The 13,154-nt window shown below is 37.8% G+C and overlaps 1 protein-coding gene across 1 annotated transcript in view; it reads left to right on the top strand.

Moving 5' to 3' along the window:
- The window catches only part of SCAF4 (SR-related CTD associated factor 4), a 44,640-nt gene that overhangs the window by 27,866 nt on the left and 3,620 nt on the right, over positions 1-13,154 (top strand). Inside the window, exons 15-19 of the mRNA XM_031612658.2 lie at positions 528-684; positions 2,048-2,202; positions 7,715-7,877; positions 8,002-8,082; positions 8,183-8,371. Of these exons, the coding sequence (XP_031468518.2) occupies positions 528-684; positions 2,048-2,202; positions 7,715-7,877; positions 8,002-8,082; positions 8,183-8,371 (745 nt within the window). The remainder of the gene's footprint in view (positions 1-527; positions 685-2,047; positions 2,203-7,714; positions 7,878-8,001; positions 8,083-8,182; positions 8,372-13,154) is intronic.

Here is a 13,154-nt window from a genome sequence, read left to right as displayed (position 1 = left end):
AGTTTCTCTGAAAAACTGCCAGTAATCGTGTAACTGATGCAGTTGTGTAAATGATGTTCTTCTGGTCATTCTGGTGAACTGCAACTATGGTTTTCTTGCTGCTGCTTAATAGTCTTATCTATAATTAAACACAGTTACAATCCTACAAAGAGTACTAATAATTAAGGAAGAACACACTCATTAGTCAAGTGTTTCCTTTCATGGAACATCATATTTGAGAGTGACGCTGTCCCCTGAAGGGAAATAAAATTAATTATAATGAGTGAGGAACACTGGAAAAAACTGCCTGTGTATGTGTTTGCAAATCATGTGCCAGAGTCAAGCAGAAACATAGGAACTAATTGTGCCTTAAAAAAAAAAAAAAACTATTTTCAGAGCGTTTATACTGATGTTTCAGTTAGAATATACTTGTTTGCTTTGTAGCCTTTCTCTGGATGTGCTATTTTGTCATAACTGATAATTTAAACCATTAAAATGACAACATTACTAACTGCATATATTTTACTGCATATATTTTTTTCCTCAAGATTGCGTGGGCTTTGAATAAAGGAATAAAGCCAGATTACAAGCAGTATTGGGATGTAGAACTAGGTGTTACTTACATACCATGGGACAAAGTGAAGCCTGAAGATCTTGAAAGCTTCTGTGAGGGTGGAATGTTGGACAATGAAACTCTTAGTCCAGGTAAAGTATTGCTACCTTTTTAAATGCTTTTTAAAAAGTTGTCCTTCATTCTGATGCAGTGAAATTGGTATGGCTGACTTTTCTGACTCTGAGCTGCATATAAAGTGCTTGAAATGGCTGAGAATTTCAGGATGTGCAAACCATAGATGAGAGATAGCTTACAAGCAGTTAATGTCAGGTTCCCATCAGGGGTTAAACAGCTGGATTACCAGAGGTTGAGCTAAAATTGCTCTTGGACACCAGACAAGCTGTGAGTTGCTTAGACCTCGCCACTGATAGTAATTGATATTGGAAGTGCTCATCAGTCTGTTTCCCCTCTGGAAAACAGTGTGAGCTACTTGTAGCAAAGGAGCTTGTCTTTGGAGAACATGTATAGGAACTGATCTGACAGCAACTTTATGATTTTCATTAAGAAGTGCCTTTTGTTTTCATACTCAGGATCAGTTCCATTAGTGAGTCTTGTGTTTATCTTCACCTAAACAGAAATCTTGTTGTTTTGTTATAAGCAGTGAAAATACTGGGCTTCTGTGATTGTATTAAGAAAATTACCTGTTCAGTATCAGCAACTTCAATCAATGACAGGTTTAAAATCAGCACAGAATTGCTAGTCTGCTGGCTGTTGTGATTTCTAAAAGTAGCATTAAATGAAAGCAATACTTTAAAAAAAAAAAAAAAAAAAAAAAAAAAAAGCATTGAAATTGCCTTAGGCTTCTGGTGCTCCAGAACCTACTGTGTTGGTTTTAACAGTACAACCATTGTGTGGTATTGTATCTCACTACTGAAATGTTACTTCAGGCTTTTGTCATTCTGTCAAATTAGCCCTAACTTAGATAGTTACTACTTTAAATAGTAGTATGCTTTCATGATAAATAGGCGTGAGTTGTTTTTTTAAATTGAAGCCTAACTGATTTTAAACATAACCTCAGGTGTTCGAGTGTTCTATTTCCCATAATGCCTGTTCTCCAACCTGTTTTTTCTGCTTTGCTGTCTTTTCCCAAGAAGTTCTGACAAACAAGTGGCCCAAAACAGCCTGTTTTTGTTAATGTGTCAGAACGTGTGAATGCTGACAGTGCAAGGAGCTGTGAGATAAATAACTAATAAAATGAATAAATTTAATTGCCGTTTTTCAGTGATTTGCTGTAATTGTGCTCAAAAATACTTGGGCGTTTTTTTCTTAGAAATGTGTTCAAATGTCTCATAGCTCTGTGTTTCATAACTCTTCTCATTTTCCGAGAAATTGTTTTAGTTAGGTAATTTCTGTAAACGTCACAAAGCATATGGAGTTTACACGCTAATATTTGACTACTTGTCAGTTTTTTCAGAACTGATATCTGTATGTTGTTGGTTTCTTCTTTTTGTATAGAGTGGAAGGGGATTCCTAAGAAGGCTGAAAACGAAGTAGCTCAGAATGGTGGTGCAGAAGCTACGCATAATGAACCAGTGTCACCTATACCTAAAGCTTTACCTGTTCCAATTCCTGTTCCCATGCCTGCACCAATTACAGTACCTCCTCCGCAGGTGAGACTTGCTTCCCATTTACTGAACAAAAACTTGAATAGTTACTCAGTGTGACAATACATACGTTAACAGAAGGGGGAATATATGGTGAATTATAACTAGATCATCTTGTGTGTGTCTTCTTGTTGTGCCTGCTTAAAAGCAATCTTTACTTACTCTCCTTAATACTTAGAGGAGCAATACAGTCTCGTAGGAGAATGTTCCTTTTCTGCCAAGTTGCAGTGGGAGTAGAAGACTTGAAAACCATAAAATCAATTAAGGTTTGGATTGTATTTTGTGTCCAGCAGGAGCAGGGAGTCTGGTTTGGTTTTCTTGAAGAAGGACGTAGTTTGCATGTACTAGGACAGCACTGGGAACTGAATCAGCTTGATGGGAATGATGGAGAATTTGCTGCAAAACCACACTGTTATAATACTAATGTAGATAAGAGCACATATATGTCTGTCAAATACATCTTTGAAGTATTGTAGGACTGTATTTCTAATACTTATTGTTGCAATCTAAATAAATTATTACAGCACTTTATTTTTATTAATAGGATGAACTATATCCACTCTCTTTTGTGACTGCATTAATTTTTTGTGCGTCTTCCAAATTACTTTCCTTACTACTGATTTAACTCAGCTACAGACCTAAAATAGCATATTGCTGTTGTTTGTTCGTATTGTGTATGCTCTCTTTAAACAGCCCTTGGGATTTCCATGTGAAAAATTTCATATTCTGCCTTTGTTGTTATAGTGATTCTTTAATCAAAATTGATGTTCATTTGTAAAAAGAACACTCTGAAATTTACCACTGGTTTAAGTAGCATGTAATAACAGTTATTCCCTTCAGTGCTTTAAAATCTATTTCTTTTAGCTTTACTTATTGCCAGAAGAGTGTTACTAGTTTTGTAGTATCGCTGTTAAGATGATTGTATACTTTCTTCCAAATGGAAGGAAGTTTTGAATAAAACTACTTTAAATCTTGAGAAATGTTATAGATTACAATGTGGCAGATACTCAGAGTAGACAAAGAACTCATGTTGTTTGAAGATGTGTGTAATTTACCAGTTACTTGACTTGAGAACATAGTATGTTGAGTTCTGTGTTGTTTTGACGCAGGATTTCTTAAATGCTCCAAGACATTCCTAGCAAATGAATATATGAGTTAAATCTCATATTTCAGAAAGATTTAATAGCCATTAGCTTTAATTAGAATTAACTGTATCAGATACTACTGTTTTGTTTTCTTTATTTTTATTTCCCTTAAATCTGTGCTGAAAAAGAAAGTGTAAAAAAAAAAAAGGTCAACCAGTTCTAGAATATAAATGTGTCATGGTAGTTCATCTACACCTCGCAAGCTTCAGTGTTCTTTACCATGGCAAAGGTACTTGCACCTTTACAAATTCAGGTTAGGATTGAAGAACTGTATTTGGCCTTCACCTCTGGATTTGCTTTGAACTGTTCTTCAGGCTGTATTATACTTTAACATTCATTTGTCTTTTCTGGCACACCATAAAATGAAAACAGTTTTTTAATTTGTAAACAGTTCTAAAAACTTACTAATTAAGTTCAGCTGTGATGATAGTAGTGGTGTTAGTGGTAAAAGTAACATGTTTAGGACTTTCAGATGTGGGAAGGCTTTTAAGGATGTTGGTTAGCTGCTGTTTCTGGAAATGCACATCAACACAGTGATTCCCACGTGCTCAATTGGTTTGTTAGATTGCACTCTTTGTAGCCAGGGAAAGCACCCAGTCCACCTTTGTTCCTCTGATCAGAAAAACAAATTTGATACCTGTTATGTCAGAACAGATTTGATGCATTGTCTTATTCTGGGCTGTGGTAATGAAATGTAGGACTGCCTGACAGATATGCCCAAACAATCGGACTGCATGATTCCCATACCTTATCCTCCCATTTCTCTCTTAATCCTCTTTTTTGTTATAGTCACCCCTCTTTTTCTCTGTTCCAGGCTTGCAAGCGCTATAGACTATAGGACTCATTGATTCTCCATGTTGGTCCCTGATCTACATCTTACAGATGCAGATCTGCAACTTGATGCCATTACCTAACACTAAATCCTTTATGCTAGGAAATTGTTCCTTACACAACACTGGCCTTGCCAAAAGCCTGTTCTAAGATAGTTCTTTCTGATTGTGAAGCATGGCTGTTGTTTACAAAGTACCCTGCTAACCAGCTGTCATGTCCAGCCATTCCTTATGGTACTGTTCATAACTTATGCCAGCTTCTCGAGCTGTTATCTGTTGTGTCCAGCAGCTTCTCAGGCTATCCAGTAGTATCTTATATCCTGGACAATGAGCTCAACTTGAGGCCAGGGCCTGGTTAGCAACTCTGCTCTGTCTGCAGCCCTAACATTGTTCCACTAAATAGTTGGGATCTGAAGGAGCTTCATTGCTCCTTTCTCTGCTAGAACCCAAATAGGCCTCTTGTGCATGGGCTGTTCACGCAGAAGCTCTGTTCTGCTGGATGTTGCCTGTGAGGGGTGTGACTGCCTGCAGACTGGCCTCCTGCTGTCAAAATAAATGAAACCCATTAATGTACATAGTAGTAAGGTGCTTAAAACCAGGAACATCTTTTAGGAGTGATAGCCCCCCTAGGTAAGTCTAGTTCTTTGGCCTGATAGCCCACACAGCACTCTTTGGCTACAGTATCCTGGGTTGTTGGCAAGATAGGTGAAATTTTGTTGTGTTGTGCCACTGGCATGAGCCCTTTTCTTGCCTGTAGATTCAGATCTCTGAGCTGTTGCTGAATCTGGTCCCACTCCTGCAGATCTGAGTAATCCACCTCAGTGGTCCGCTCTGAGGGTAGGTCCTTGTTTATTTTGAAGTCATATTGCAGCGTTGAAGGTGAATTCTACTCTCAACAGTCAAGAGAGAGACTTGTGTTAGTTAATAGCACTTGTGACACCAGTTGTGTTATGTGTTCAATTATGAGCTTTACTGGTGTTCCATTTTCTTAGCAAAGCTTGGTGCTACCCTACCAAAACTGTCACTCTTTTATAGTGAAGAATGGCTCAGATTTTGCTAGGGTGATTAAACTGAAGTTTACTGTGACTGCCCTTACTGTAAGTTTCCCAGTTCAGCCCAGAATCTGTTTTCTTTGCTGAAAAAGATGAATTGATGAATTGTCATCCAGAAACCATAATCTAAAAATGTGCCATAATCCAAAAATGTGCCACAACCCTCCCTTATTTCCTGGCATGCTATCAAGTACCACATGCTCCTCCTCCCTACAACTAGATGGATTTTGGACAGCTCCTCCATCATATACACTTTACATTAAAACTGGCAGGCTCCTCCTGGCTGGTTGTCCCAGTGGAGACTCCAGGTGCTCTTAAACAGATATTTGTCTTGGAGCATGGATGCAGACTATGCCGGGCCAGTGATTCTCCTTCAATTCTCAGTCTGAGAGGTATATTTTGAAAAACAGTGATGTCTGGACACAAACTAAGCCCTGAGACACGTTTGTTGAGATGCAGCACAATTTGTGTTACAGCTATTGAGGACTCAGTCACTCCAGTTTCTAATGCTGCTAATAAAATACCATTTTTTTTCCCCCCAGCGTTTATCTCCCCAGTAAAAGGTCTTCTCTGTAGAATTTGTTACTCTTGTTTTTTTTGGTCTACTGGCTATTGTTATGAAATTGTTCACCAGTCCTCTGTCCATCTTGTCTGTCATGTTGATTAGCCATTGATTCCATTTCTTTACAGAGAAACTTTAAATTAGATATGATGGTTTTGCACAATTTTCTACTGTCTTTTTGCCATGTTACATGAAATAATGTCTTAGAGGGTTAATGTTTTGAGGGGGAGGGGAATAAGTAGAGCAGTTAAACTTTGATAAGTAGGTGTGAATATCCTCTGGTATCTATGATTTTCCTTTGATGTTGCTTCTATTCTCATTCAGTCACAATCTTACTATTCATTACCCTTCTGAAGCCTTTCATACAGTTTTCTGAACTTTTCACTATGTAAGGGCTGGCAGCGCTTAACATATTTGCCCCTGTTTCACGTTTACCTTGCTCAATTCCTTCAGTTAAGTTCATACTATATAAGCACATTGTGCAATCAGCAGTTCTATTGCAGTATCTATAAACAATTTTTTTTCAAGCTGTTTTTCTCTGCAGGAGTGCCTGCAAACAAACAAAAGGACCTACCAGGACTTGAGTCATTATGGTTTTGGAGTACGTTTTCTAAACCTTTGAATGCAAGCACCTCTAGAATTACTCAGTACTGGTGTTCATCTGTGCAGTATCAGCCCTATGTGGTATTCCTGGGTTGAGCTCGCCTACCTATTCAGTGCTGGCCTTGGATGGTCCTGGTACCCAGAAGCTTCTGGTTTTCTGTGCAGTTTGGTTGTTGTTCACCTAACACTCTGTAAAGTACCTACAAAGTCCAACCAACTGTCCCACATGGGACCACCTGCAACTTTTGTCAACCTCTCAAGTTTTTTCTGGCTCTTGTTTTCTCCTGTCACGTTGCAGTGATGTCCCAGATTTTGTTCATTTAGCATAACTTCAGGCCAGGGCTAAAATTAATATTATTGTGAAACAAAGATTAATAATGAATTAAAACTTCTATATTAAAGCCTCATCAGTAAATTTGAGTTTCGTAATTAGTTGATTTAATAATTCTAATAGTAAAAGTTTTAATGTGCCTCTGCTCACTGACAGCCATTAGCAAAGAATTTGGAACAAAAGTTTGAAGTGCTATTAGTTACCTGGCAACTTTAAACACCTTTGCAGGTTGAAGACCATTTTACTTAGTTCACTTTAATGCCACTTTGTTCAGTTCTGAGAATAAGATAAAGTAGGCTTTCCCTTTACACCATAGATACATGAGGTAGGGTGGGCCTTTGTGTAGTAGTTCTGAAGTTTGATGCAGGCAGGTTAGTTACGGTTGCTTGATTACACAGCTGTCCTTTGCTTCAGTAGTCAAATTTTAAATACAAAACATTTTTTCCTTTCGATTCTTGCACGTTCAGTGTAGCTTTTATAGTAAATTTATGAGTCTAGTAACCAGTTTGATTTAACACAGTTTTCATTCAGAAACAGCTTGATACCTACCAGAATTTGAAAATAAAGAACAAGGAAGGAAAATTCACTCTAGTATATAAATTCAGGTAGCAAAATGGAAAAAAATAAATAAAAAGAGAAGGCTTTTAATTGATTCACATTTGTGGTTTGATGGTGCTTTGTGCCAGATGGTAAAATGAATTTCAGCTACCATGTAAAGTGTATATTTAGATGACTTGTCATCATGCAATAATAATGATTTAGCACAGGGAATCTTTTTTTTTATTTTATTTAAGAACAGAGACAAAGGCGATCAGTGTTGATACTTTTAAGCTGTAGGAGTCTTTCGGCTGCTGTTACTTAAGCCACCTTGCTGCAGTGTAATTTAAGATAGCTTAAATTGTTTAACAGGCTAAACATGGAAGAGAGTCTTTGTCTAAACAAGGAGTAATGCATTCAGTCTTGAGGAAACACACTTCTCCTTTTTTTTCCCTTAGGTTCCACCACATCCATCAGGTCCTCCTGTGGTTGGTGCACTCCAGCCACCTGCTTTCACAGCGCCTTTAGGAATTCCGCCTCCTGGATTTGCTCCTGGAGTGCCACCACCACCACCACCTCCATTTTTACGACCTGGTTTCAACCCAATGCATTTGCCTCCAGGTATATTCATAGGGATATTAAGTATTTCTTTTAACCATATACCAAATAATAGTATTTGCCATATAAACAGCACGGCTACATGTTGGTAAATGATGTGTAGCATTAATGCGTACGTTTCTTATAGGCTTTCTTCCTCCTGGACCACCACCACCTATAACTCCTCCAGTATCTGTTCCTCACACTCCAGCAGTAAACATCCCAAACTGTAAGTGCTTAAATTCTGAGCAAGCAACGGTAGAAGGAAGCTACCATGCAAGCAGAAAAGCTGACTTATTTTTTTAATATGTCACTGCGTTGTTCCTTAGCTACAGCAGCTGGAGTAAATGAAGACACTACAAAAGATGCATCTGTAGGAAATCCCATCCCAACAGTGGTTTCTGGATCCAGAGGGAATGCTGAAACTACTGATAGTTCCAAAATATATGCGACTGTTCCACCTCCCGTAGCACCTACTAATGTACCTGCTCCTGTCACCCAAGCTATTCCGCTTCTTGGTAAGTTCATTTTGTGTATATTCTTCTGTTCTATTGTTCTCAATTTATAGTATAATTTTGATTTTGCTGCTGACTCAGTTAATGGTGAAGTAGAGCAGATTTCTGAAGACTGTTGAAATTTCTGTCCTCTTTGGCTTTTAAATATCTTGTAAAATCAAATATTTAAAAATACAGTAAAACTTTATTAGTCAAGATTTCTTTTTATAAACAAACAAAAAAGCCATAACGTTTAACTGAGAAATAGAGGACAGAATGCCATGTTGCCTCCTTTAACAAATGGAGGTTTTTACGACATAGAAACTTAAAACATCTGTATGGCATTTGAGCTGAATTTTAGACTCAACTATTTCATGTATAGAGCTTACTAGAAATTTATCTTTACAGCAGAACAGTATTTTTTTAGTGTATTTTTTAAAATCTATGAAAATATGGTATACTTTTTATGTATGGAATGAATGATTTTAATAAAATGGTTAAAAAAAACAACAAAGAACAAGTTTTATTCAGTCCTGTAGTTCTGTAGATTTCGAAACCTTCTACCAAGTTGTTACCTTAGAAGCGTCCCTTCATGTATCACTGTCAAGAATACATGCAAAAAAAATTGTCCCTGGGTGCTTACCTGCTCTTTCACATTTGAAGACTACATTTTCCAGTTGTGACTAGAGATTTTTGGATGCTTCATGTTAGAAACTCCAAATGAGAGCTTTTGAAAGGGATTTTTCAAAAACTGAAGTGCCTCTTCTCTCTGAAAATCGCTCTTTTAAAAAGTGAATATCCAAAACCAGTAGCTGAATATTTACAAAGTACAGAAAGGTGTTGTTTAAGAAATAAAAATAAATATCTTCCCCTCTCAATGACCACATTAAATTTTTAGCAATTGTAATATGGCATTACCAATAAGCTTCAATTATTGTTGAAGTTTTGCAGTGTTTTTGTACAGCATAACTGGAACTTCTTATTCCAAGCCAATGTGTCTGCAGTTTGCTGTATCGCTGTACACAGAACAAAAATATTTTATAAAGAAGATTGGAGTGAAGTAAATGAATTACTTGTGTCCATTACTCGGGTGGTAGCTTTCTTATTCTTACAAACTCAAGGAAGCTGAATGTGATAAATCTGAAACTGAAGAATTTGGCTTTATTTCTGTTAGCTGTTTACTAAGTAGTTGAGGTGGATAAAGCTGTCCATGGAGTCAGAGTGACTGCTCTCAACAGTCAGTCTCATTAACAGGCAGATAGAAATTTGCTTCTTTTTCTGAGATTGTCTGCTCATGCATTAAGACAGATTTACAAAGTAGACTCAAGATAATAGTTGAGAGATGTGTGTTTCTTTAAGTAAATGCATTTTTATGTTAATGAGCATCTTATTTTAAGAAGTTAGAAGAATCAAGGAGTTAGGTGAAATAATTCCATCTTGACATTTTGGAGATAAGAGGAGCTAGTCACATCACATACGGGATACAAGAAAATTAGTTTCAGTCTTTTTTGAGTCTTTTCAGTAAGTTAACACCAATGAAACACTTGTGTTAAAACCACCTCAATTCACTTAACAATGGAGCGTAACTCTGCGTGTGGGAGTCCAGATGCAGTCTCCCTGTGAGCTAGAAGAAAACAGTGATGGAGGTGATGCTTACTGCTATGCATGCTGACCAGATTGCAAAGTGTCCCTTGAGCCTTGAGCTCCCCGTCATCTGAATTCAAGAGCTGGCCAGGCTGCATCGTCGTGCCTTCCTTTTCACTCTGCATCAGGCTTCACTCCTAGGGAAATCAAAGCATGGGAAATGGAGTGTGCTGAGGCTTCACCATGTGTACGGGTGTGAGGTGCAATCTACGTATGCATCCCAGTCCCAGAGCCCCGGACTGGCAGGCCTGACAGTTATAATGTGTAGCCATAGGGTGCAGTCCAGAAGCAAATGACCTGGACAAAGTAAGTGAGCAGGTACAGCATCACCCTCAGTTAGCCTTGGGGAAAGTGCAGGTGAGGGAGTCATGCTTCAGACTAATCAAACGTGTGTTTGCAAGCATATGGCTTAGCAATTTGAATATAAAACTGATCGTGTGACTAGTTGCTCATGGAGTCCTCTTAAACTGCTCCTTATCATGCCCATGATGGGGCCCTCCAAGCTGAGACAAAGAAGGTGGAAGAAAGATTGCTTGACAGCATCATGAAGTATGTCATGAGGACTGCTTGGGGAAGTAGGGGTAAAGGGGCTTGAGTAGTTTAACAAGAAGAATGAAGAGATGGTCTTCGAATATTTGGGCAGGATAGAAGAACTTACCTCAGCAAAGCTGAATTCGAGGAATGAAGATTGCTTTGAAGAGACTCTCAAATTTAAATTCAGTAACCTTGCTTGAGAATACCTTACATAGACTGTACAAATACAGGGACTCTTTTCTAATTTTTGTAACTTCAGAATGAAGCTTATCTGTTTGGTTTTCATATGGAAGATATGTTACAAAGTCATTCCAAATTGATGATTGTAAGATTTCATATGCTTTCTTAGTATTGTAAGTTACGTTCTGTTTCACCTCCACCAATTTCATCTGTTCCTCCAATGTAATTATTTCATCACTTCCAACAAAGACATGTTTGTGCTTCAGTGAGGTGATCTCTTGTGGACATTGTCTATTTTTTTTTGGTGTTTATTTCTTTAAAACAAAAACAAAACAAGACCAAGAAAACACACAAAGAAAAGACCTTCAGGTTGTTTTGATTTAGTTGTATCCTTGATCGTATTCACTGTTGTTACAGCTTCTTGTTCTTGATTGGAACAAGATTATCCAGATTGTTACTGGCTTTGTGAGTGTGTCCTCATGTGTCACTTTTAAAATGATCTGCCAAGGAGATATTTTTAGACTCCTTTTACATGTACATTCTGCAGAAAGTGACAGCTTTTATATCGTTTCTGATTTGCCAACTTGTTCTTCCTGTTGAGCAAATGCTGTAATATGGATCAGTAATAAATTGCTGTTTCAGATGCTGTGTTTCAAATATTCGGATTGTGATCTATTATCTTGATTAAACACATCATATTGCAGTTGGTAGGTTTTTGTCTAATGCTCTCTTTGCCAGAATTTCTACAGTGATAATTACGTATTATCAAAAAATAATATTCCAGAGTTTTCAGTGAGCTTGGTATTCATTTCCTGTTAATGCACACTGAACACAGTTCTTTGCTCCCTTGCTGGTTTGCTGTCCAGTAACCACATGGGCTTTTTGTAGTCTGCATTAAATTATAAAAGACAGTGTATCGTCTTCTCTGAGCTCATCTGAATATTATCTATTACAAAATGTGTATGGGGACTAAGGAGGTAGGAGCATTTTCATAGTACAGGTTATGAACAATTGTAAACCTAATGTTTCCAGATTTGTTTGCCCATTTTAAAAGCATAACACCGCATGCTTGCTAATTATATATACGAATGTTACATTTCTAATACTACTGAATGGGAATTCAGAGGTAAGGAAACACATCAACTCTCAAGCACCAGTGGTGGAATTCATTTTTGCTTTGATGAACCCCTTGTCCTGGATCACTGTGGTGTTTATGCTGTATGAAGTGGGAATGGTAGAAATCTTAACATTGGTAACCAACGCTATACACATACGTAGCTGGGCTCTTGCTTCCTTCTTAAAGCATCTTAAGTGAACAAGGGTGAGTTCCTGTTGGCTTCAACGATGGGCACTAACTGCTGAAAAATGTTGGCATTTATAGCAAGCTGTTTAGGGTGTGAAGCGATATTAAGACTTTAGGCTTCTTTACGTTCTTGACTTGCTCTTAAAGTGTTCTTCATGAAACATCAGAAAAAGACACAAGACTCAAAACGTTGTGTTTGGTACTTCTAAGAATTCCCTGATAGTATGGGATGTTCTAGTTTTAACATGCAGCATTGCCTACTGGAGTATGGTGGGAGAATTAATGTGGCAAGCAGAACTGCGGAATGTAAGCATCAGCCTCATCCTGAAACCCTTAGTTTGATGATCTGCTGGATTCCTAAGCTTTTGACTTTGTGTTCTCACGTGTACTTTTATCCAAGTTGACAGTTGTATATGAAGCAAGGTGTTAAATGCAGAAAATGTCACTTGCTTTCCTGTAACAACACATATGAGAAGCAATTTAACAATTGTGGGATACTGTCATCTTATGGAGCAGAGTTCACAAGTGAGTAAAGTGAAAGCAGGACAATTTTGATACTGGGTGGCTGCTCTTGCATCTGTGAGAACATTCAGGTGGTTGGGGATGGGGTTGTCTTCATAGGAGTTCTTCACATTAAAGGCTTCTCAAGTGCTCATGGCCTTTCCTTATGCATTACTGGTAAAATATGCATTACTGGTAAAAGTCACACAAAAAAAAAATGTGAAAGCAGTCTGTATTTTTACACATTTGAACAGAATTAACATCTAAGTGTAAGGTGTGAGGATGGTGTATCACCAGCAATAAAAGCCATGTCTTGTAATAAGAGCTATGGTTGAGGCAGCTCAAGCAGAGGAAGCAGCCAGTGAAAGGGATGGCTGGAGTGCCATATCCATAAGCAAGAAGACCAGCCTGCCTACAAAACGGCTTGCAAATATGACCCCGTAAATAAAACAGAGGCTGAGGCAGATAAATTCCATCACTTGTTTGTACAGGTATGAGATGGTCATTAAATAACTTAATTGCTTCTCTAAGAGCTGCTGTATTTCTCTTTGGGTTTGATAAACTATTTACATTTTGCATACTCTCCTTCCTTATGTAAAGCAACAAAAGGCTCTGAATTTTCTCAGGCATTGCACATGATCTGTG

Source organism: Phasianus colchicus, chromosome 1 (assembly GCF_987193195.1).
Source record: "Phasianus colchicus chromosome 1, bPhaCol1.hap1.1, whole genome shotgun sequence".
NCBI classification, from domain to species: domain Eukaryota; kingdom Metazoa; phylum Chordata; class Aves; order Galliformes; family Phasianidae; genus Phasianus; species Phasianus colchicus.
The sequence above is the reverse complement of the archived record's forward strand: the minus strand, read 5'-3'. Positions and strand labels throughout refer to the sequence as shown.